General features: G+C 43.6%; 6 protein-coding genes across 6 annotated transcripts; 4 read left to right on the top strand and 2 right to left on the bottom strand.

Moving 5' to 3' along the window:
• Positions 1 to 979: 979 nt before the first annotated feature.
• Positions 980 to 2,905, top strand: O0I10_000432 (uncharacterized protein; the record flags this gene model as incomplete). The annotated part of the gene is made up of 1 exon (XM_058480542.1): positions 980 to 2,905. One exon carries the CDS (start codon positions 980 to 982, stop codon positions 2,903 to 2,905), a length of 1,926 nt encoding a protein of 641 aa, XP_058349065.1.
• Positions 2,906 to 11,398: 8,493 nt separating this feature from the next.
• Positions 11,399 to 13,286, top strand: O0I10_000431 (uncharacterized protein; the record flags this gene model as incomplete). Its single annotated transcript, XM_058480541.1, has 7 exons — positions 11,399 to 11,614; positions 11,676 to 11,798; positions 11,869 to 12,035; positions 12,095 to 12,202; positions 12,260 to 12,310; positions 12,367 to 12,664; positions 12,729 to 13,286. 7 exons carry the CDS (start codon positions 11,399 to 11,401, stop codon positions 13,284 to 13,286), a joined length of 1,521 nt encoding a protein of 506 aa, XP_058349064.1.
• Positions 13,287 to 13,575: 289 nt separating this feature from the next.
• O0I10_000430 (uncharacterized protein) lies at positions 13,576 to 15,439 on the top strand (the record flags this gene model as incomplete). Its single annotated transcript, XM_058480540.1, has 6 exons — positions 13,576 to 13,797; positions 13,846 to 13,968; positions 14,048 to 14,215; positions 14,277 to 14,434; positions 14,507 to 14,804; positions 14,879 to 15,439. 6 exons carry the CDS (start codon positions 13,576 to 13,578, stop codon positions 15,437 to 15,439), a joined length of 1,530 nt encoding a protein of 509 aa, XP_058349063.1.
• Positions 15,440 to 15,556: 117 nt separating this feature from the next.
• O0I10_000429 (uncharacterized protein) lies at positions 15,557 to 17,487 on the bottom strand (the record flags this gene model as incomplete). Its single annotated transcript, XM_058480539.1, has 8 exons — positions 15,557 to 15,723; positions 15,782 to 15,853; positions 15,908 to 16,208; positions 16,271 to 16,568; positions 16,632 to 16,882; positions 16,946 to 17,020; positions 17,090 to 17,212; positions 17,278 to 17,487. 8 exons carry the CDS (start codon positions 17,485 to 17,487, stop codon positions 15,557 to 15,559), a joined length of 1,497 nt encoding a protein of 498 aa, XP_058349062.1.
• Positions 17,488 to 18,187: 700 nt separating this feature from the next.
• O0I10_000428 (uncharacterized protein) lies at positions 18,188 to 19,917 on the bottom strand (the record flags this gene model as incomplete). The annotated part of the gene is made up of 6 exons (XM_058480538.1): positions 18,188 to 18,261; positions 18,380 to 18,597; positions 18,657 to 18,894; positions 18,951 to 19,064; positions 19,119 to 19,280; positions 19,344 to 19,917. The coding sequence occupies 6 exons, from the start codon at positions 19,915 to 19,917 to the stop codon at positions 18,188 to 18,190; spliced, it is 1,380 nt and encodes a 459-aa protein (XP_058349061.1).
• Positions 19,918 to 20,260: 343 nt separating this feature from the next.
• Positions 20,261 to 24,006, top strand: O0I10_000427 (uncharacterized protein; the record flags this gene model as incomplete). Its single annotated transcript, XM_058480537.1, has 12 exons — positions 20,261 to 20,291; positions 20,532 to 20,737; positions 20,812 to 20,970; positions 21,038 to 21,501; positions 21,551 to 21,684; positions 21,744 to 22,175; positions 22,244 to 22,490; positions 22,553 to 22,650; positions 22,727 to 22,861; positions 22,923 to 23,399; positions 23,468 to 23,701; positions 23,774 to 24,006. 12 exons carry the CDS (start codon positions 20,261 to 20,263, stop codon positions 24,004 to 24,006), a joined length of 2,850 nt encoding a protein of 949 aa, XP_058349060.1.
• Between the last annotated feature and the right edge of the window lie 474 nt (positions 24,007 to 24,480).

Here is a 24,480-nt window from a genome sequence, read left to right as displayed (position 1 = left end):
GGCATTGGTGGTTTCTCCTATTGCATTGGTTACTTGCTTGCAGCGTAAGACCAGAAATTGCGCATCACTCTTTTCTTTCAACAGCCTATGTAATCCCATTCTCGAGCCCCTTATACTCTCGAAAAAGGAGTGCATGCGACATACACATGAGAACGAGAGAAAGGGGGAGTTTACAAGTAGGGATATCATAAACAAAGGGAAAAGCAAAACACTAGGTTGCTCTACCAGAGTCCGACTTTGATTATTAGGAAGGAGGATAAGCATGTGTGTGCGTATGTGTGTGTGTGCCCTGTGTTGTTGTTGTTGCAAGAGAGCGGATTTCATATTCGACATGTCCATAAACGTCAACATCATGGGCTCTAGTAGCGCGATACACATCAGCTGACAATCACTAGCAATCACTCGCACGACCATGCTCTACATTTTCATGTCTCTATGCAAACTACAAGGATGATTTTGAAAAAGGCAGTATGCACATCCTCTGCTTTATACAACTCGTTTACTGCTTTTACTGCGTTGATGTTAACGAACGTCAATAACAACAACATCCATAAATAGCTGGGCGCGGTATGAAGATCATTTATATTCTCCTCCCTCCCTACACTCTACAAGTATAATACAATGGCACATCATCATCCGCACGTACAAATAAAATAACAAGACATGCAATTATTGCTAAGGAGAATCGATGCTCATTGTCTTTTCCATACTCCTTGTTGCTCGAAAGAAAAAGGGGAAGAATAAAATATGGCACATGCTTGTCATTGATATCAAAGGTAGAAATAGACCCAACTTGTTTCACCACTCTTTTACTTTTCTTTTCACTTGTATCATCCATCAAACCCCATTACTCTCGTTATCATCTAATTTACGATAGACTATCTATCACGTTAGCCCCCATACCAATCCTTTATACACATCCATACACACACGTACGCAACGTTTTATTTCCATTATGCGACATTTTCTATCACTCTCCATGGTAGCAGCCATTGGGCTGATTTCTATTACTCGGGGTTTGCCGTTGAACGATCCAGCCCACGATGACCCACAACAATCCTCTTCACCTTTGAATATCGCAAACATTGATCTCCACCGCACAGTGTTTGGTGATAATGGTAGTGGACAACTACCGATGCAAGCTAGTACACCTGATTCTGATGCTGCCGCGCAGCATGCGGTACTCGCTGCAGTTGACTTAAATGGTGATGAAGATGAGACTACTACTTCTATTAAGCACCATCACCATGATGACGACGACGATGATGAAGACGACGACGATGAAAACGACGACGATGACGATGATGATGATGACGACGACGATGATGATGATGACGACGACGATGATGATGACGATGATGACGATGACGATGACGATGATGAAGATGTCAACATTGTCCATCATCGCGTATCCCATCATGGCCCATTACCTATCCTTCGATTGAAAAAACGTGGTGGTGACAAGTCCCCTGAGTTGCCTCCAGGCCAGCCAACAGAATTACCATCACAAGAAGCAATTGACGCTCTCGAAGAAGAAATTCAAGCTGCATTGGGACATCCATCATCTGGCAAGAGCAAAGATAAATCGTCATCTTCTGATAAGCATCATGGATCAAAAAAGAAACATGACGACAAGCCCAAGGACCATAAGAGCAAGGATGATCACAAAGATAAGAAGGAGGATCACAAGGATAAGAGCGAGCACAAGAAAGGCAGTGACAAGAAGAAGCACAAATCACATCATGAGGATAAAAAGAAGCATCACAGCAAGGAAAAGAAGCCTCATGGACACAAGAACAAGAAGCCCAAGGTCAAGTCGGCTGTTGCTTTACCTGCTGCTGCAGCTGCTGGTGCCGGTGCTGCTGAAGCTGCTCATCACATTGCCAAGCATGAAGATGATCCATCATCATCATCATTGAGCGATGAGATTGCGTCTGCTGAAAAGGAAGCCGATGATGCTGTGGAAGAAGCTAAGAAGAAAGATGACGGCAAGGATGTACACGAAGAGCACACTACTCAAAACGGCCCACTCTCACTTGGTGATGATACATCTATCGGCGTTGATGATGATACCCTTGCACCCGTGAACAACCTCTTAGCTGACAAGAATGGTGACAGCCTTGTTGCACCTGTGAACGAGCTCTTATCTGATGAAAATGGCAATCAAAACCTTGCTGCACCTGTCAACGATCTTTTATCTGACAAGGATGATGACAGCCTTGTTGCACCTGGGAACCATTACTTATCCGGCCAAAGCAAGGAGGAAGAGCTTACTGTAACAACGGATGATGATCCTGTATCCGATGTATCCGATGAGCAAAGTGATCCTGTTGCCTCACCACCTGTTCAGCAATTCAAGTCCAAGCATCACAAGCAAGAGGATGATGAAGATGGTGACGACGATGACAATGACGGTGATGACGATGGTGATCAGCATGGCGATGAAGAAGATGATGATGACGATGAGGACGACGACGATGATGAAGATGAAGAAGACGAAGAGGAGGAAGACGAAGAGGAGGAAGATGAAGAGGAAGACGAAGATGAGGATGAGGATGATGATGATGACGACGACGACGACGATGATGATGATGACGATGAAGATGATGAAGATGACGAAGATGAGGAGAAGCCTAAACATACCAAGCATCATCACAAGAAGCCTGCACATAAGGAGCCTGAGCACAAGGAACCTGAGCCTAAGCCTGAGCCCAAGCCTGAACCTAAGCCTGAACCCAAGCCTGAACCGGAACCTACACATCAAGATGCACCATCACCTCCTCCACCTCAAGAAGAACCTCCTAAACAAGAAGAACCTGAACAACCTCCACAAGAAGAGCCTCAACAGGATGATACCCAAGATCAAAATGGCAGCATCTTTGATGTTCCCAACAATTGGATCTAATATGCTTCACCAGTATTAATGCAACAATAAATCTTTGGTTTCCTTTTTTGTCGAATTAAGTAATTGTATTGTGTAAAGTGAGATAGGACAGCTTGCCATTTGATTGTGTTTTGAAATTCGCCACGATAATGTGTAATGCAATTGTATAGCGACCTTCGTTGCTCGCTATGCTCGTAAGCTTTTGATTTCTCGTTGAATGGCTTGGCACCACCAATGTTGATCTTGCAATCAACTTACACGTTTAAGCAATCTCGTAGTATTCATCTTTACAAGAATCCAAACCCTTTGGCTTTATCCATATTTACAATAAGAGACTACTTCTGTAATGAGTTGCCATGAGATAGTGTTCATGGCAACGAACATACATCATCATATCATTTCTTGGGCCTCCCATCCGTTTACCGGCGGACGCTCCCATTTCAAATCCTCACAGTGAAGCAAGAGATTTTATTTGAACAGAGGTGATCAGCATGTCCAAGAGCACCTTGTGTGAAAGTTTGAGGTTCGAGAGGGGCAATCTCAATATCAAGGATTGATGTACAGTGTTCATGCATTTATACAAGAGGTGTCCGACCCATTTAATTTCCAGTTCTTTCCACTCTCGGTTTCTTCCCTCTTCCTCCCATTCTCAACTGTTGGTCCATTCAAGTATACAACTACCACCTGCGAACGATTGTCCTGCTTCAACTCATCATGTCCATCCTACAACTGTCGCGATCCGATTGTCTTTGACTGATTGGCAAGCCCATGGCCTGTGCACGGCCTTCTTGTCACCCTTCTTCAACACGCGAGTCTCTTGACACAACACACGCTCTTGCACATTTCTCTACCACAACCAATCGTAACAGCAGCTGCCATTAGTGAGGTCTTTACTCCATTGTCTCAAACAGCATTCACTCCTTGTCATTCTACTACAACACACGCTCTCTTGCACACGCCTCTGCCACAACAAACGTAGCAGCAGCAGCTATCATGAAGGTCTTTATTTCATTGTCTCGAACAGCGTTCTTTGCATGCAGCACTGCCTTGCAGTCTTTTTGGACATTAACAGCAGAGAGCCATTGTATAGAAGTCGCGTTATTTACCTACGGCAACTTGCTTTGTTACATACGGATACCAATGGATGATCCATATCAGCTACCAAGTACACCGCAACACAAGCAATTCTTCGTCTGGCTGAGCAGTGATGGAAACTGACCATAAAAGAGAGAGATCAACAGATGGATGGAGAAGGAAGCGTGCAGCGATTTCATGGCTCTTTTCAACCAACGTATTGGATTTTCAATGGCTATTAATGGAGGTATGCAATCAAGTGGAATGATGGTGAATCATGGAATGTTGCTTTGGTTACTTGACACGTCGTCGGCAGGAAGGATGGATCCTATCACGTGGATACGACTGGGGAAGATGATGGATTGGATGGAATTGACAAAAGGCTTTTATCTTTGTCGAATGGTGTCTCACAGCCATGGATGGATCATATTGGAGTATTCGATTCAATGCATGCAGCAGCTATTTTGCAATCATGGATGAAGGATGCTTCTGACGGCAGCAACCAAGAATGCAATGACACAATTATCCCTGTTGCCTCTATGTGATTCACCCGTATCCAGATTTACTTGATAGACACCCAACTACTATATACTATTCTTCAACTTTGTGATTGAATGAAATTTGGATTGAACATACTATTTGGGGTACCATGTTATCAGCTCGTATGGGCAAGATGTGGATCACTTGGTTGGTTTCTGGTTTGAAAGAGGGAATAAAAATAGAAGGTTGGAAAGCGAGGTTGGACCATTTACATCATCGTATCGCGATGCTTTTGTTCTTTTGCCACAACATTTCATGACTACACTAAAGCTTTCTAGTTCACATGCTGATAGTAAACACTAATGCTTGATTGCAAAGATAACTAATTGAGTGTGTTGATGCCCAACATTTGCTTGTTACAGGGCATGGTGATCATTGTGAGCTGAATGCATTATATCCAAGAAAGAATGAGCTGTTATACAATATGCCACAAGGACATGAACAAGCCATGCTTATCTATGGCGGCTTTTATCTAACGCTACCCCATGCATCCTTATATAAGAGCGAATCGTTCTATACGAGCTACCATAGGTGGACCTTATTATAGGAAGGCAGGGGAAGGATCAATTGTTGCAAGGGGATCTTGCACTGCAGTGATGCTCAACGTGTACACTAACTAAGCAACACACACAACGAACGCCGTATACAATGTACATGGGGATAAGATGCACAAGGGAGACTCTCCCGTAACGTAAAGAATAGAAAACGCGGACGTAAAACTGTCCTTCATTCAATACCAATAGGGTAAAAAGCGCGTTGACAATACCGTGTCCATCCGTACCCCAAGGTATGAAATCGGGATGAGAGCCTGTTGTTTATTCATCGTACTTCACTGGTTTATAAGCTGCATGCATCTCTAAGCTTACAATCGCATGACCGTGTGGGAGCACATAACCGTCTCAGCTACATCACAACACAATCATGCATTTCTCCGCCAATAGAATTGGACCCTTCGAGACTGACTCGGTTACACAAACACGTCCCTGCGCATCTATGGCTCTAGCATGAGTGAGGGCGATAGACAATGAACAAAGACCTCTTTTCATATAGCATCACGCTTACAGCATATGTAAAACATAAAGGTGCCTGTATCTCTAAACTTTACAATCAAACGTGGGGTCTTTAATAGAACAGAGTTGCTCGCCGGGGTCAAAGCGGCCTTGTGTCAAAGTATGAAGTTCATCGTGGCCATTCCCAGATTCGCCCAATGTCGCCACCAGCCAAAAATATTTTTTCGCCGTCGTCGAAAAATTTTCAAGAGGTCGATCCACTTTGGCTGGTGGCGGCATTGCGAAATCTGGGATTGGCCACGATGAACGTGAAACTTTCACACAAGGTGCTGTTGGCCAAGCCGAGCCCGTTGCTCCAATAAAAACCCCACATTTGATTGTAAAGTTTGGAGATACAGGCACCTTTATGTTTGTAAGCGTGATGCTATATGAGAAGTGGTCTTTGTTTAATGTAAAGTAGCTAGACCCTGACAGAGCAAAAGATGCAGAGGGTCGTGTTGTGTAACACAGCTACGTTTGCATGAATGAAAGGGTCAATGTATAATTACTTTATGGATCATTTAGGAACAGGCATGTGTTGCTAGCTAACGGCCACCTTTATCCAATCATCATTGTTGCGAGATCCACTGCATGGGAACGATGCCCCTGCTCTAGACATTCATTTCCATGATTAAAGTAGGTTGATCCGAGCTGATTTGACTGAGCTGCGGTCAAAGAGAGATTACATCACTCTGGACATAAAGCACGCTCGATGTAGCTCAACCGATGTAATCTTGTGTGAGCGTAACTCAACCAAATCAGCTCGGATCAACCTACTTTAATCATGGAAATGAATGTCTGGAGCAGGAGAATCGTCCACCTACAATAGAATGCACAAAAGTTAGGAATGCACAAAAGTGGCTATTAGCTGCCAATGTATGACATAAAAGTGAGGGTTGCGTACCTTTCATGCACTGTCCCTGAAGTCCTGACTTTCTAGCTGAGTTACACAAAGAGGACCCTCTGCATCTTTTGCTCTGCCAGGGTCCAGCTAATTGACAATGAACAAAGACCACTTCTCATATAGCATCACGCTTACAAACATAAAGGTGCCTGTATCTCCGAACTTTACAATGAAACGTGGGGTCTTTGATAGAACAATGTACTCGGCTTGGCCAACTGCACCTTGGGTGCAAGTTTCACGATCAAGCTTGCCAATCCCAGATTTCGCAATGTCTCTACCAGCCAAACTGGATCTGGGGGTCGACCTCTTCGACAACGACGACCAAAAAATATTTTTTGGGCTGTTTGCGACATTGAACGCGAAACTTTCACACAAGGTGCTGTTGGCCAAGCCGAGCACATTGCTCTAATAAAAACCCCACGTTTGATTGTAAAGTTTGGAGATACAGGCACCTTTATGTTTGTAAGCGTGATGCTATATGAGAAGTGGTCTTTGTTCATTGTCAATTAGCTGGACCCTGGCAGAGCAAAAGATGCAGAGGGATCTCTTTGTGTAACTCAGCTACTTTGTGTTGACGATCTTTATTGACTGCCTTTTGCTCGCAATCTGCATACAAGCCAGCGTTCATAATCAGTACAAGAAAACACAAAGACAAAAGGGGATGTAACGTGCAAAGGGAAACAAGCGTACCAAGGTAGTAGCAAAAAGCAAAGACTTCAAGGTGTGAAACCTTATAGATAGCAGCGACAGGAAACAATAAATGGATACTACATTATACAAAGATGATTGCTTAGCTACACCATCAGAGAGATAACGACAAACGACATGCGTACGTGCAAAGAGTAGATATACGATAGAAACTTGAGGCCAATCCTAGGCCAGCGACAATGATACAAAATTGGGAAAAGAGGATTCCTCTTGTTTATTGTTTGAACTGCTTTGCTATTTATATGGATTTGGGGTTGCTAGGATCACAATGTACAGGCATTAGTGCCATGCAGGCAATGTCTGCTGCTTTACCACATTTGCATGATTGGAATGGTCAATGTATGATCCTTTATGCATTATCATGTATTGCCAGCTAACAGCCACTTCCTCTCAATCCCAACTTTTGTTCATTGTGTTACAGTGGAATGATGCTCCTGCACCAGCCGAGCATTTCCATGATTCAAGTGTCTTGATCCAAGTTGATTTGACTGAGCTACGCCAAAACAGCAAACGTGAAAATAAATGAAAGACAGACCCTGCGAATGTCTCCGCCTTTCAAACTTTGGGTAGCTCCCATTCCAAATTTTCAAATGAAGCGTGATGTATTTATTATAAAAATGTTGATCAGCATGCTCGAGAGCACCCTTCTGGCCAATTTTCAAGTTGGAGGTGGGCAACTTCGGGGCGGTAGGCCGTCCGCTCTTTTGTTCCCATCATCCACCATTTGGGGCGCCCCGTATTTTAAATCTTCACAATGAAGTCTGCAAATTCAAAATGAATGAGGTTGATCAACATGTTCCAACGAACCTCCTGACAAAGTTTCAAGTCCGAAATGGGGAATCCCAAGGTAATGTATATTGTTTCGATAAATCATGAATCTGGGGCTGACCTGCATTTCCGACTTACATAGTAAACCCCACATTGTACCCTCCCATTCCAATTTTTCAAATGTACATGATGTCTTTTTTAAAACCATGTGGATCAGCATGTCCAAGAGCACCTTGTGTGAAAGTTTCATGTTCGAGAGGGGCAATCTCATAATCAAGGATTGATGTACAATGTGCATGCATTCATACAAGAGGTGTCCTACAGCTCAGCCTACTTTAATTTCCACCTCTTCCACTCCCTCTTCCTCCCATTCTCAACGGTTGGTCCATTCAAGTAACAACTACCACCATGCGAACGATTGTCCTGCTTCATTCCACCATGTCAATCCTACAACGCTCTTGATCCCATTGTCTTTGACTGAATGGCAAGTCCATGGCGTGTGCACCCCACTACAACACACTCCTTCTTGAAAGTGCATTGTCTTGCACGTTCCTCTGCCACAACCAATCGTAACAGCAGCTGCCATTAGCAAGGTCTTCACACCATTGTCTCAAACAGCGTTCACAACCTTGTCATTCGACTACAACACACGTTCTCTTGCTCACTTTTGCCACGACCAAACGTAACAACAGTCGCTTGGCAAGGTCTTCATTCCATTGTCTCGAATAGCGTTCTTTGCTTGCAGCATCCTGCCTTGGAACCTTTTTTTACGTGAATAGCAGATAGCCATTGTATAGAAGCAGCTTTATTTACGTGCAGCAACTTGCTTCAATACAGACGACTTGTTATGGATATGGATATGGATATGGATATGGATATTGCTTTGGTACATGGGATGGAAAGATATGGGTATATACAACGCGTGGAGAAAGAACCTTATTGTCATGAGGATTGTGGACTTGACGTTGATGCTATTCCTGAACAATTGGTGCATCCAATCATCCTACTTTACAAGCTATTGCATGGCAGCTCCTATCATCATCCTTTTTATGACTACCATCATGATCCAACTGCATACTTTGACATGCGTTGCATACATTCGCCATCATGCATCAAGTGCTGCCGCGCATCCATCCATTCACCTTCGCGCAATGTACACCCACCAAAGGATAGCAACTTTCCAAATTGATTTACCTTCCCCTTTGGAGCATTTCGTTGTACCTCTCAATCTATCTCTTGTAAATGATATTGGATTAAAGGATTCTTTAATTGATATTACATTACATTGGGCAGTCATTTTCAAACTTTTATAGTGTAAGGGACCTTCTTTTCTCTTGAATTGGGCTCCATCATGTGTGGGTACTTGATCCATTGCGTTATAGAAAGCTTTATGCAGGATTGTCCAATTTTAGATGCTGAGATAAAGAAAGAGAGGAAGAAGATAAAGAGTCTGATTGATTCATTGTGCCTTGAACAAAGGCTGCATTCAACAAGATAGCTCACCTCTCTTTTTCTTTGCGATTAAAACGTGGTTGTTGATAGCCGGCAAGAGTTTGGAGAACCCAACCTTGTGACACGATGCAGCTCAGCGTCGCCCAGCGCATACATCTCATTGTATGCAGCCATTGCCTTCCTTCAAGGTTATCACCATAGCAACCTACTTGCTATGTCTGAATCTGTTATCCTCCAATTCTTCCCCCCAGCATGTAGCACACGCTATCATCCATTATCATGGCGATGCCCATGTTCAATCGATTGTGGCACACAATGGTGCCTATAGCCTTGTTGGACGTCTGATGACATGATAACAATAAAACGATATCGGCACATCTCCTTGTATGCCCGAATTGTTGTTGATCCGATAACCTGGATATAGTTTGTAGCGGGCCATTTACATACTGATTCCCGCTTCATGGATCCATATGAGGAATCCAAACAAATCAACCAGCCAATTCAATGAGATCGGAAACCGCTATTCTACTACGTCCGTGGACGCGGCATTCTCACACACTACCAAGCTTACCTGACTTTGATCTCATATGCGGTCTTAAAATGATCCCACGGTAGCCACGTATGTGTACCACTTTCACACACTGGAATAATCCGGCGTGCCAATTGGAACCCTTTTTTCTGGTAGTGGGGCCAATTGGAATCCATCCATGCTTGACGTCCCTAAGTAACACATCCACGGATCATATCGCCAACCGCCGTGATCCGCCTACAAAATGGAATACAAGGATGTTTATTCAAAAGCGTTCTGATGTCACTAATGCTCTCGGTGACTCCTTATGGATATTCACTTTTCGCAATGATAGTGGATGGGATCCTTTCCGTAAACTTGAATAACGGAAGGCGTTGTCCAATCAACGTTAAGATTATCATAAACCCACGGTCCCATGATATGAAAGCCATCCCCAAATGCTAATCTCGTGAAGAGTTCGGGTACGCTTTTGAAGATAGCAAGAGCAATTGTTGGATCAATAACCATTATCATCGTTGACTTTTATAAGGGACCGTCATCAGCGTGAGCCATCAGGCACCAGCCAAACATTCCTTGTGGTGGTGTGAACACCGATCATTTTCAGCGTAATATCCGGGAAGCTATACACCAAATCGGGAAATCGCCGTTGCATCGATGTGCACAAGCACGGATGAGATTTCCTGTCACACTTTCTCATCTTTGCAAGATGCAGTAATGGCACAAAGGACCATGTGGCCAATCCCGCCCTTTCTACAAAGAAGACAACATTACCGTGTTCCTGCATAAAATGCTCCTATCATTGTCTTTTGTTATCAAAGAACAAGGAATACACCTTTAGTATCATACTCTCTTATCGTTACCAGCGTTATCTTGTGAGCACCAATAAGATGATGTCATGATAAAGGCTGCAATGTGCGTTTTGGCTGAGGCAAGATTAAGAATAATGAATAAGGTTGACCTGTTGTAACACTGTGGAGATAACAGATAAGGTCAAACGCATTAACAAAATTTATTACCTTTCCTGGCACTGCTCTTGTCCAATGCCGTGATTCTGGTTCATGCCATCTATATTCTTGAGACGATACTAAGCTACCTATTACATGATGCAAGTCATCTCAAAATTAACCAACATTGAACATGTGGCACTGAACACATACATGGATCGAGTTATGAGACGTTGACTAGAAGAAAGGGGCTACGTAGGTTATGATGGAAGACTTGTTGGCGAGAACAAAAACTAGAATTTCTGATTCGTACAAAACGAATGACCCAAAAGCGTGGTTTTTCTCATATTACACAATGTCATTGTGCGTGTGTGCATATCATTTATCTCGAAAATGACAGGCTGGGAGTTTCCCATGATGGTAAATAGTGGGGCAGGGGCTGTGGTGCACGAGAGAAAAAGTCATCCATCAAACCCATATAAATACGCGAATCTCGATACGGCACTAAAAGCACACACCCATTTCTTGTTGGATCACAACACCACAATGACTGAAACCTCCATACAAGAAAAGAAGCAAGGCGTTGAGATTGACCAGGTGTCAATGTCCAATCGCGGAGATATCAGCGTCGATTGTTCATCCATGGAACAAGGCAAAACGGTCAAAGAGCGTATCCCAGTCATATCACCAGAAGAAAAAAAACTTGTCAAAAAGATCAATATCGCGTTTGTACCGCTCGTTTGTGCCATTCTCTTTGTACAGGTATGTTTTTGTTTGGCAGTATTGATTGTAACGTACATGCGGTTAATATTACCTGGATCAGTTTGTAGATAAGACGACCCTCTCCTACGCTGCCATCTACGGCATTTACGAAGACACGGGCATCTCACAAACCCAATTCTCTTGGCTCGGATCTTTATTCTATCTTGGTTATTTGGCCGTTCAGGTACAAGGAATACATCACGTAAACAACATTACATTGTGATCTCATACATCTCTATTGCTGGTATATGTAGGTTCCCAATCAATACCTTATGCAGCGTTTACCGATATCCAAATATCTCGGATCGATTCTTGTCATCTGGGGCGTGTGCTTGTTATGTATGGCATTCACCCACAGGTTTTCCGACCTTGGTGCTTTACGCTTCTTGCTTGGTTTTTGGGAAGGCACCACGTATGCATGGTGAGTTGCTAATCTTGATATGCTTCCTCAATGGCTTATACCTTTTTCTTCTTTTGCAGCATTTTCCTTTTGATTAGTACCTTGTATCGCCGAAGAGAGCAGGTCACTTGGTTCGGTACCATGTTTATTTGCAATGCTACAAGCATTGCTCTTGGAGCCATCATCTCGTAAGTGGGTCACGAGGTTGCTTTAATGGCTCTTTTTCTCATACAGCCATGTGATAGTTATGGTATTGGATATATGGATGGCCTTGCAGGAATGAAACCTTGGAAATGGTAAGCGTGAAAATCACACCACTATCATCGCTTATACTAATCCAATCCAACTACAGGTGCATGATCATTTGGGGTGCCATCACCATCATTCTAGGTGTCACCTTCTTCCTCTTTCTTCCCGATACACCCACCTCTCGATGGTTCCGAATCAAACCAGAAGAAGAAATCATCATTGAAGAACGCAGCAAGGATAATGCCGTTGTCCGAAACAAGGCTGTCAAGATGTCGCACATCAAAGAAGCTCTCACGGAACCACGTTTCTATTGCTACTTTTTCATGTCGTTGTTGATCAACTTGCAAAACGGCGCCATCACCCTTTTCAACTCACAAATCACCGTATCCATGGGTTTTGATGTAAGACTTATGACCATGACAACGTCATCTTTTCTCTATACTAACGTTTACTCTTGCTTAATAGCGATTAACCAGCGTGCTGTTAAACATCCCTAATGGTGCCACGGTCATTATTTGTCTTGGCATATGCATGTTTTTGAGTAAGCGTCTCGACGAAGTCAATTACATTGGCACCTTGGCGGGATTAATCACCATGGTCGGTGTCATCTTGCTTGTGAGTCTCCCTCTTGGACCAGCACAGCTTATTGGATTATACCTTTGTGGTGCCACAAGTCCACCCTATGTGATGCTGCAAACAAGCATTTCGTCAAATGTGAGCGGGTATACAAAGAAGATCTTTTATACAGCAGCAAACATTGTCGGCTACAGTATTGGAAACTTTGCAGGATCGCTGATCATGGTGGAAAAGTATGCACCACGTTATGTCCCATCCATGATCGTATACGCTATCTCCGATCTCTTGGTGGCGCTATTGTTTGTGTACCTTCGCATTAGTTTTGCTCGCGAAAACAAACGACGACAAGCATTGAAAGATGAAGGCAAAATCCCTGCACCTCCTCCAAATCGTGAAGAGCTGGACTTGACCGATAAGGAAGATCTCAATTTTGTATACCGACCTTAATAGTACTATAGTACCACCACCTCCTCCTGTATTATATACGAAGTATTACCCCCAACTATTATGCAGCATTGCAAGTACATAAAAGTAACCCGCTATCAACAAACAATGGATGTGACAGGAACAACCTAAAAAACGATTGGGCACGTGAGCAGCATCAGGGGGTGGCCACTGCTGCATAATGAATGACCTGCCACCCCCCTTTTCTTTTTGCACTTTGATTGTTGTATCGATTCTTTCACTTTTCAGTATCATAGCCTCTGTATTGCATCACAACGTATACATAGTACGCATGATGCATTGCCATACAACGAATGATATCGACAATGACACCATCACCAAAAATATTTTATGCTGTGGCAAACAACAATTACAGGGCGATGACTCTCATTATCTCAAACGTACGGCTTCTTGTTGTGTTACCCAATCTACCAAGTCGAAGGAAGAAAAGAAGCTTGTCAAAAAGATCAATTGGACTTTGATGCCATTTATTTGCCTTCTCGTTGCTTTACAAGTAAGTCAGCGATCCATGCTCCTCTAAGGTACTGATTTGGGGAAATAGTTTTTTGATAAAACAATCCTTTCGTTTACTGCTGTTCTCGGGATTTATGAGGACACTGGTATCACGCATGATCAATTCGGCTGGCTGGGTGCTGTTTTTTATGGCGGCTTTCTCTTAACACAGGTAACCAACCATGATAGATAAGTGAATGTGCTCATAAGAATGATCCAGCTAACCTATCTAGCACATCCCTGTCATTTAGTTTTCCAATCAATACATGTTACAGCGACTGCCCATCTCAAAATACGTTGGCATGGTGTGCGTTGTCTGGGGCATTACTCTTGGTTGCCATGCAGTTGCCAGGAATTTTGTTCAGCTTGCAGTGCTGCGTTGTTTACTTGGATTTTGGGAAGGCGTAACGTATCCTGCAGTAAGCAAATAGGGGATTGCATGCATTCATTACCAGAACAAGTAATATACGACGTCTACAGGTATTCCTCCTAATTAGCACGCATTACAGAAGAGCAGAGCAGACCGCTTGGTTTGGTATCGTCGTCATGGTGAATGCTATGTCGAGCTTCTTTGGTAGTCTAATCATGTTTGGCATTGGTCAATTGGATGGCTGGTATGGGATGCGAGCATGGAAGTGGTATGCATAATATGACTGCTTGTATCCGAAAAGAGTAAGGCAAAGCTTAACATTATTATGTATACCCATTAGGGCTATGATTTTTTGGGGTTGCATCACAGCTGTTTTCGGGATCTTGCTCTTTTTCTTCCTCGCTGATCAACCCAAATCACGGTGGTTCAGGTTGACGTCTGAGCAAGAAAAGATTGTGGATGAAAGAGTACTCGACAACGCCGTCATTCGCAATACGAAGGTGAAAAGTGATCAAATTATCGAGGCACTTAAAGAGCCACGTCTTTATGCTTGCTTCTTTATCTCGCTGTTGCAGAATTTACAAAATGGTGCACTCCAAACATTTCAATCTCAAATCATCCACAGCATGGGATTCTCGGTAAGCAAAACAATAGGCAACATACATGATTGATCATCCAACGTTACTAATTTTGCTTGTGTTGTGGCTATTAGCGCTTGATAACGGTGATCATGAGCATTCCAATCGCTATATCAGTTGTCGTAGTCATGATCATCGTTATACTTCTTAGCCGGTGGTTGAACGATATTTGCTATGTGGCTGCTGCAAGCCATGCCTCGCTAGCACTACTCGGTATCGTGCTTTTGATGGTGCTACCCATTGGCCCGGTACAGCTATTGGGCTTGATTCTTGCTTCATTGTCTGGGACATCATTTTCGTTTAATCAAACTTTCATTTCCTCAAATGTTGCCGGCTACGCAAAGAAGATTTTCTACACGGGCATTTCCATGGTTGCCTATTGTGCAGGAAACTTCACTGGCCCATTGTTAATGCTTGGAAAAGACGCCCCAAGGTATGTTACGGCAACGATTACCTATGCAATGGCCGATGTTGCAGTGGTACTTTTATTTGTGTATCTTCGTATCACCTCGAGCCGAGAGAAAAAACGACGGCAAGATCTAAAGGACAAGGGCCTGATACCACCCCCACCCCCCAATCGAGATGAGTTGGACTTGACCGATAAGGAAGATCTCAACTTTGTATACCGACCATAATCGATTATCATGTATAGCAACATCCATAACAAAATAAGCATGCCATCATATTATTACAAATTCCCAAACACCCACTATTACAAACATGCATACATATAGCATTGACGATTAAAGCCTTTATAGTCGATAAATGAAGTTCTTATCTTCCTTGTCAGTCAAATCAAGTTCCAAATCGGTTTCTTCCCCACTCTTATTGGCGAGTCGTTGTCGATTAACACGAGCGCCCTGCACCCGTATACCAATGTAGCATAGGAATGCGATGACAAAGCCACCGAGGAATCCACCTAAATAGCTATCTTTAGCCAAGGCATTCGATGCGTGAACGTGCTACTTTGTACTCACCAATGCCTCCAAGGTAACGTGGTGCGGTGTTCTCTGCCATCATCAAAGGCCCAATAAGGTTTCCAAGGGTATCTGATATAGCTATTATTAAGACCTTGTTATCCAAAAAGACATGCCAACACTTACATGCAATCATGACGCTGCTATTGTAAAAGATCTTCTTTGTGAGCCCTTTGACATTGTTGCCGATCAGCGTTAACATCAAAGCGTAAGAGCCAGTGCCTGCCCAGCTGAGATAGTATCCCAAGAGCTTAATTTCACCATCTGGGATAGCAAGTAGGATAACCAAGCCAATAATGCCAACCGTCATCATGGCCATTGCGCTGTATATCATTTGCTTGGAGACACGAGCAAGTAAAACGGCCACAACAACACCAAGTGCAGATGCCATACCACTTGGAATTTGAAGCAAGAGCGAAGTTTGTGGCTAAACGAGGGTTTTGTGTAAGTTGTGATGGTGGTGGTGGCGTCAATAGTTTTATAACCTACATCGAAACCGAGACCAAGGACAAAGGTTGTGCTGAAAACGAGCATACCACCGTTTTGAAGATTGATACAAAAACTTCCAAGAACAATGAGCCAGTAGCGCAATTCTTTGAGAGACTCCTTGATTTGATAATATTTGATGACGCGATGTCTTACAACGGCATTGTCTTGTTTACGATCTTCAATAACTTGTTTCTCTTGTTCTGTAGGTCGAAGTAATGGATGATCAGGTCGATCGGCGAGGAAAAAGAAACAAACCAAGCCAACAAGGATTGTCAAAGAACCATAGATAAAGCTTCCCCTACAATCATGCGTCAATGACACCTCGTCTTTTTAACGACAACAACGTTGTTGTGTAACTCACCAACGCCAATTGGTAATGCCCCGTGCGTTATTCATATATGAAAATCCATAGGCTGTGGAGGCACCAAAAGCTGCACCGACACCATTGCTGAGCGTGACAAAGCCGAAAACAAGGGTTTGTTCGGATCGACGATAGAGAGTAGCTGTGATCAAATAAAGCGTTGGCATAGCAGCTGCTTCAAACAGCCCAAGCAAGAATCGGCAAGCAGCCATTTGCGAGAAGGTGTTTGCCAAGCCTGATAATAACATGACCTACACACAGTCCTTGAATGAGATTTCTTCCCTTTTCATTGTAGTAACGCATATACAACTTACAATGCCCCAAACAATAAGGAGAGCTGACATGTACTTTGCATGTGGGACATGTTGTAAGATAAATTGGTTGGGTATCTGTATGAGTGACGACAATGCATAAGCATTTTGGTGATGATCCAAGTGTTACACGAGCTTTTGACTAGCCTGAAAAACGAAAAAGCCAGCATAGAATACTGCTCCGAGGACACTAAATTCTGTACCAGTCAATCCCAAGTCCTCGTTTAACCCAAGCACGGGACCAACACTCAAGGCAGCTTTGTCGCAAAACTAAATGTGGAACATGTAAGGATAAATTTCCTATAAACTTTCACCTTACAAATACAAAGACGCACCTGTACAAAGATGATGGCCATCATGAGAGGAAGTACTGTGATATTAAGCTTTCGTAGATAGGCTAGTTCCTCTGGCGATTTTATGACCTTGCCAGGTTGCTGCTTTTCCTGGTCACCGCTACTACTGAGAGAATGTGGCTCTTGGCTTGCATCTTCGGCGTAGACTACATGCTTTTCTTCGGAGTCGTTTTTGTGTTGTGGTGTTGCCATGCCAGCTGTTGTTGTATTGTTGTTGCCACAATCGTCAAAGGGAAAAGCTGTTCAAATCTTGAGTATATTAAATCTCTTATAAAGGGATGTGTTGGACGTGAACGTATATAGGATGCTTGTTTCCTTTTCCATCTGTGAGTAAATGCATCCGGGGCTATGGGAATTCGTGGAAAAGAGAAACACGCTGATACCCAACCACAAGGATCTCACGTCGTATACTCTTGGACTTGAACGAGGGTTGCATGTTACACGTTCAGGTTCGCATAAGCGACAGTGGGAATGCTGCTTGCGTGAGATGATATAAAGCGTGTCAATCTACAATTATTATGATCAATGTGGGAAAAGTCTACATGCTACTTTTTTACTTTCTACATGCATGTGGCGCTATCTAGCTTGCTGTAATTGGTACGACTACCCCGCCATAGAATGCTCTGAAGTGACAATTCCTCCCACCACCCAAGCCATCACACAAGCGATCGACTGACACTTTTACGAGATTGATTTCAGGAATACCCACACAACACAGATTTATTGTTCTTGTACTAGTCTACATCTGGTATACTTGAAACTTGCATCACTTTAAACGCACGTCATTTGCATTTTCGTGTCACCTTTATTACATTTTTGTGGATTGGGATGTCGGCGAAACGTAATGCAAAGGGTCTATACAGTGCCAAGAAACGAGCTTGAATGTTTACCTTCAAAAGACATCATCCCAAAGCTCACGAAGCTTTCGTTCCTTGTTGAACCGGTCTTCCACAGCATCACATACAGCTATTGGATGTGGAAATTTCACGTGGATTAGCAAGTTCCCGCAATTCTCTCTTTCCCTCACCATATCCCAATTTGATTCGTTCACGTTGATCACACACACACACTCCCATCAACCTACCATCTCCATACTGCTCCCTGAGATTGACATCAGCTGGCAATTTCTCGTGTGCCTTGACTTCCTCCCTGGTCATGCACACCGTGTTGTAATAAGATAAGGGTTGACTTGCTATCCACCGAGTCAAGGCCAATCGATCATTAGGTCCAGAGATGATGCTTTTGCCGTGCCACATTTCTTCAAAGATATAACCCACATCGTGAGGATCCAAAGGACAAGTCCTAAAACAAAGGCATGTTAGCATAAAACTACATGATGTTTCATCCCCATCAATAATAACCTGCTCTTGTGTTTTTTGCTTTCGCGTGAAAGAAGATCACGATGCATACGGATATATAAACCATCTCTGAGCTTGATTGCAAGAGGATCAAAGTTGGGATAATCAGTCAACTTGAGAATGACATAGGATGCGATGGTCATGCCAAAGATGCTTGGTAAAGTGCCCAATACAGGGAGAATCCGTGATCGAAATTCAGGTAATGCTGCATAATCATCGGCCTCTTCAACACGATCCTCCTCTATAGCCATCCTCATGGTTACCTTCATTGTCGCTGATTCATTGTTCCTTGCTTACCCAAAGGCAGTAATTTGACATGGTGGGGCTTCTCGGTAGAGTACAATACAGGGACACCTTTCTCGATACCCATCTTCTTGAGCTTCCTTCGTACACTCCTTGCCAATGGATCCTCTAGATATATAAACATCAGCTATATGCATTCATCTTTTTGTTCCTTGCACTTGCCTAGTGTTTCACTGATATCAGCGACTTGTATCCGTGATGGATCGGCTTTGGCACCAGCACCCATGGAGCTTAGGAGTGTAATGTTGCGATCGTAGCAGTACTTGATCAAATCCAGTTTGGTGTCAATGTTGTCAATGGCATCCACAACGTAGTCAGGTGATCCTAATGCCAATGTCAGATGTCGTTGTCAATAGAAGCATGTGTGGAGGGAAGATCATGTAGTACCAGATAAAAGAGCATCAGCAGTCTCGGCGTTGAAAAGATCAATGCAACTCTCGACATTGACAAATGGGGCAATGCGTTTGAAATGTTTCTTGATAGCCGTTACTTTGGGTGTTCCAACATCTTCCAACACAGCCACAGCATGTCGATTCAAGCTGCTCAAGGTCACCTGATCGAAATCAATGATACGGATACGTCCCACGCCTGCACGCAATAGCATGAGTGCTGCCCATGAGCCGACACCACCAGCACCAACAATGATAACAAAAGAATTACGCAGCTTATCCATGCGTTCTTGACCGAGAAAAGCCGTTGTTTCATGAAGCTGTTCTTGTATTTGTTTCTCGGTGAGTGTCAATGTTGCTGGGATACTCGCATGGAGCGATGAACGACGACGACTGGGACCATGTAGTACTGAATGCGATTGGAGATGGCGTCGCGTGGCTTGGTATGATAGAATACCAGTTGCTGTAAGAGCCGAAGCTGCAACGGCTGTCAAGGTAAGTTTGGTCGCCTTGTCGTGCTTCTCAATGAACCGTGATAGTGAATCGCCAAGTCGATCGGTCAATGTTGACATGACGGCGGGTGGGGGGGGGGGTGAAAGAAAAGAGGTGGCCGTGGCTATGTTCGGAATCTGATAGTGATGATCCCCACCCACTCACTTGATAATAGAATTCATCCCTGGGGTATCCTTGTTGACAACATTTGTATCATGGAATCCAATCGTTTATTAGTATGATGCATATGTGTAAATAAATGTCATGTTGTTGATGGATAACTTGTCTGTGTGTGTGTGTATGCTATTCATGGACGCTACATACGTTGCTGTGGTAGCGGGGCCCAATCAGTCTTCAAAGAGTGGTCGTGGTTGAATTTGATTTCCCTCTCTCGGAACCGACAGCCCCTCTTTCTCCACGACAATGAGCTACGCCAAACGAGACGAAGACAGCGGTAAATGTCAACCCTTTTCAACGAGAGAGTGTGATTGAGAAACAACATTGTGGGATCTACTGCCATCATCAACAACGTTGCGACGAAAAAGCGAGCATGCATTGGCTTGATGGGGGCCTCGTTTTTGCTTTCTTGGGCATTGTAACGCGTTCGCTGATGAGCAAGATGAAAGGGGGTGGACCACAGGGATATACTATTCACGAGAAAAGACAAGGTCACTGACGATGTTGTCGAATATAGTGAACCGATTTGGTATACTTTATCATATCGACAAGACGGCTGTCCTGCAAGAAGCACGCGTGTTCAACGATACACCCATCAACCCAAGAAAATGCCGTGTGTTGCTCACCAAAATCATCTACTTGTTGTACTTGGGAGAACCATTCAACACCAAAGAGGCCACGGATCTCTTTTTCAACGTGATTAAACTCTTTCAATCCAAGGATGTAAGTTCAAAAGAGGCAGAAGGGAAGGTTGACAAGAGAGGGACGGATACGCTAATGTATGTATATATATATAGACCTCGCTTCGACAAATGATGTATCTCGTCATCAAAGAACTCTCGGGCGTTGCAGAGGATGTCATTATGGTCACGCAATCTCTCATCAAGGATATTCAATCCAAGCAAGAAACTATATACCGTGCAAATGCCATTCGTGCATTGTGTCTTATCACTGATGTAAGTAAAAAAAAGAGGGAACAAAGTGAATGGAGATGATGTTGATAAATGTGATTTTTATTTGTAGCCATCCATGATTCAAGGCATTGAACGTATTCTCAAGGCATCTATTGTTGACAAGAATCCATCCGTGTCATCCGCTGCACTTGTATCCTCCTATCACCTTTTCAATGTGGCCAAGGATATTGTACGTCGTTGGTCAAATGAGGTGCAAGAGGCTGCCAATCCAAAGTCGTCCGGTTCTGGATTTTCCTCAGCTGCCAGCTACATGTCCAGCTTTGGTGGTAACGCTGCCAGTCAATCACAAGTGGTCATTTCCACCAGCAACTGTACACAATATCATGCCTTGGGTCTCTTGTATTTGATTCGTGAACGCGATCGTATGGCGGTGGCCAAGCTTGTTCAAACATTTGCAGGCTCACGTGGTGGAGGAATGTTTGGTGGTGGTGGCGGTGGAAGCCCTCTCAAGAACCCAGCTGCTGTATGTCTCTTGATTCGTTATGCATGCAAAGTGATGGAAGATGATCCAAGGCAAGTAGTAACCAAGATACAATAACGTACATCTCTAACTCGCTTATAGTGCCACACAACGTATCTATGAATTGTTGGAAGGATTCTTGCGACATAAGAGTGATATGGTCAACCTCGAAGCTGCACGTGCTATTTGCGCCATGCCTGATGCATCTTCCAAGGAACTTTATCCTGCCATTTCAGGTATAAACGAGGGTCACCGTAGCATGATGATGATGATATCTAAATGATTTATGATGTAGTTCTTCAACTCTTCCTTTCATCACCCAAGCCAACTTTGCGATTTGCAGCCATTCGCATCTTGAGCAACCTTGCCATGACCAAACCAGCTGCTGTCTCACCATGCAATCTCGATATGGAAAATCTTATCACCGATCAGAACCGCAGCATTGCCACATTTGCCATTACGACTCTCCTCAAGACCGGCAACGAAGCCTCTGTGGATCGCTTGATGAAGCAAATCAGTGGATTTATGAGTGAGATCTCGGATGAATTCAAGGTCATTGTTGTCGATGCTATCCGCTCCTTGTGCCTCAAGTTCCCTACCAAGCAAGCTGTCATGTTGACTTTCCTCAGCAGTGTTTTGCGTGATGAAGGTGGTTACGACTTTAAAAAGACTGTGGTCGAAGCTATCTTTGATATGGTCAAATACATCTCTGATAGCAAGGATGCAGGTAAGATCATGGCATTTGGGAAAAGGGGTGGAATGGAACGGAGTATCTCATATGCTCTTTTTTTATAGCTCTCTCGCATCTCTGTGAGTTTATCGAAGATTGTGAATTTACCAAGCTTTCCGTACGCGTTTTGCATGTGCTCGGTGTTGAAGGTCCCAAGACGGCTACGCCTACAAAGTACATTCGTTACATTTACAACCGAGTCATTTTGGAAAACTCCATTGTTCGTGCCGCTGCTGTCAACGCTCTTAGCAAATTTGGTACCAATGTGGACGACGAGTCTGTCAAGCAAAGCATCCGTGTTCTTTTGACTAGGTAAGTTTACAAAGTGAGGCAATAGTAGTAGGTGATATTGATCCCTTTCATTGAATGTATAGATGCTTGGATGATACCGATGATGAAGTGCGTGACCGTGCTGCTATGGCACTTGCTCTTTTAGAAAATGCGGGATTGGCCAAGGAGTATCTCAAGGATGGTAATGGGAGACATCTATAAGATGATACATGCAGATCTCGGGATTAATTCCTTGCTCATGCTTTATTTTTCATTAGACGCCACATTTGCCCTCCCAACCTTGGAACGTCAGCTTGCTGAATATGTGAACAACCCATTGAACAACGATCAGCCTTTCGATTTGACATCCGTGCCAGTTATTAGTAAAGCCCAAGAGGAAGAAGAGCAGCGCCGTAAGTAGCAGTCTATTTTTAAGGATGAAAACGAGCTAACGCGGGATGTGCACATGTTTAGGTATCCGTACACAAGATGCTTCTCCTATTCCCATGGTTAAGACGCCATCCACAAACATGCCTGGTACTCCCGGTACCCCTACAATCCCTGCTGCAGCTGCAGCTGCTGCTTCTCCTGTATCGGCTCTCGATCAGCAAGCTGTTTATGCAGAACAACTCGCAGCCATTTCCGAATTTGCTTCGTTCGGTACTCTCTTCAAGAGCTCTACTAAGCCTGTCGAATTGACCGAGAGCGAGACTGAATACGTGGTTCATTGCGTCAAACACACCTTTGCCAAACACCTCGTGTTCCAATTCAATTGCACCAACACGCTCAACGATCAACTATTGGAAAATGTGTACATGATTATGCAACCTGATATGGATGATTGTGGATTGATCAAGGTGGCTGATCTTCCTGCTGAAAAGCTTGAATACAACATTCCCGGCACGATCTATGTTGCATTTGAACGTGAAGATGAGGGAGACTTCCCAGCAGGTAAAAAGAAAAGAGTGAATCCCATCCATTGTATTGGTATGGTATACTTATAGATGATTGTTTTATAGTTAACTTTACAAACACATTGAAGTTCGAGGTCAAGGATTGCGACCCTACCACCGGTGAAGCTGATCCTGAAGGATACGACGATGAATATCAGGTCGAGGATGTTGAAGTTATGACGAGCGATTATATTCGACCTACCTACATTTCCAATTTTACCGAGGAATGGGAACCACTGGCTGAAAGCGAGGCATTAGACACATTTGCATTGGACAAAGACCGAGCACCAAGCCTAAAGGGTAAGTCAAAGATGGATGATGTGTGTATGTATGCCATTAGATTAAATGTATCTTTTTTTTCTCTTTGCATAGTTGCTTGTGCATCCATCATTGATTTGCTCGGTATGCAAGCACTTGAAGATAGTGCATTGCCCAAGAGTGCCAGTGTCCATACTCTATTGCTTTCTGGTACGTTCTTAGGTGGTATCAAGGTGCTTGCACGATGCAGAATGACATTTAGCAATGCGACTGGTGTTGCCTTTGAGCTGGCTGTGCGAAGTCAAGATCCCAATGTGGCGCAGATTGTGCTTTCTGCTATTGCTTAGAATGCTGCTCTTTTGTATTGATACACACATTTTTTCCCACATCGATTAAAAAACACAACCACTCTCCCAACACAACACACATATTCATTGTCTTCCTCTCCCCCTCTTTTCCTCTTTTTCTCTCACACTCACACTTTTTTTCTTTCTCTCACTTTATAATATCACATCTATAAAGCAAATCACAACAACAGATATACATACATATGGTTTATGGAAATGTTGGGGATCACGACGACGACGACGACGCAATTCATCCCTTTGTTCCCCCTTCCTCTTCGCCCAACCCTGCACCCCACATAGAACCAAACCCCCTAGATTATGGTTGAGGCGCGTTTCTTTGCTCACACTCACTCACTCATCAGTTGTTTGCACATGTCAATAATGCATACGTACATACGGTCTTTTTTTTTCTTTTTCCTTGAAAAGTGATAACTCCGTGAGCGTGGTGATTCTGGAACCAACATAACTAGAGTC

Source organism: Lichtheimia ornata, assembly GCF_029851405.1.
Source record: "Lichtheimia ornata isolate CBS 291.66 chromosome Unknown scaffold00001, whole genome shotgun sequence".
NCBI lineage: Eukaryota > Fungi > Mucoromycota > Mucoromycetes > Mucorales > Lichtheimiaceae > Lichtheimia > Lichtheimia ornata.
Note: the sequence above shows the minus strand (reverse complement) of the source record. Positions and strands in the feature narration are given on the sequence as shown.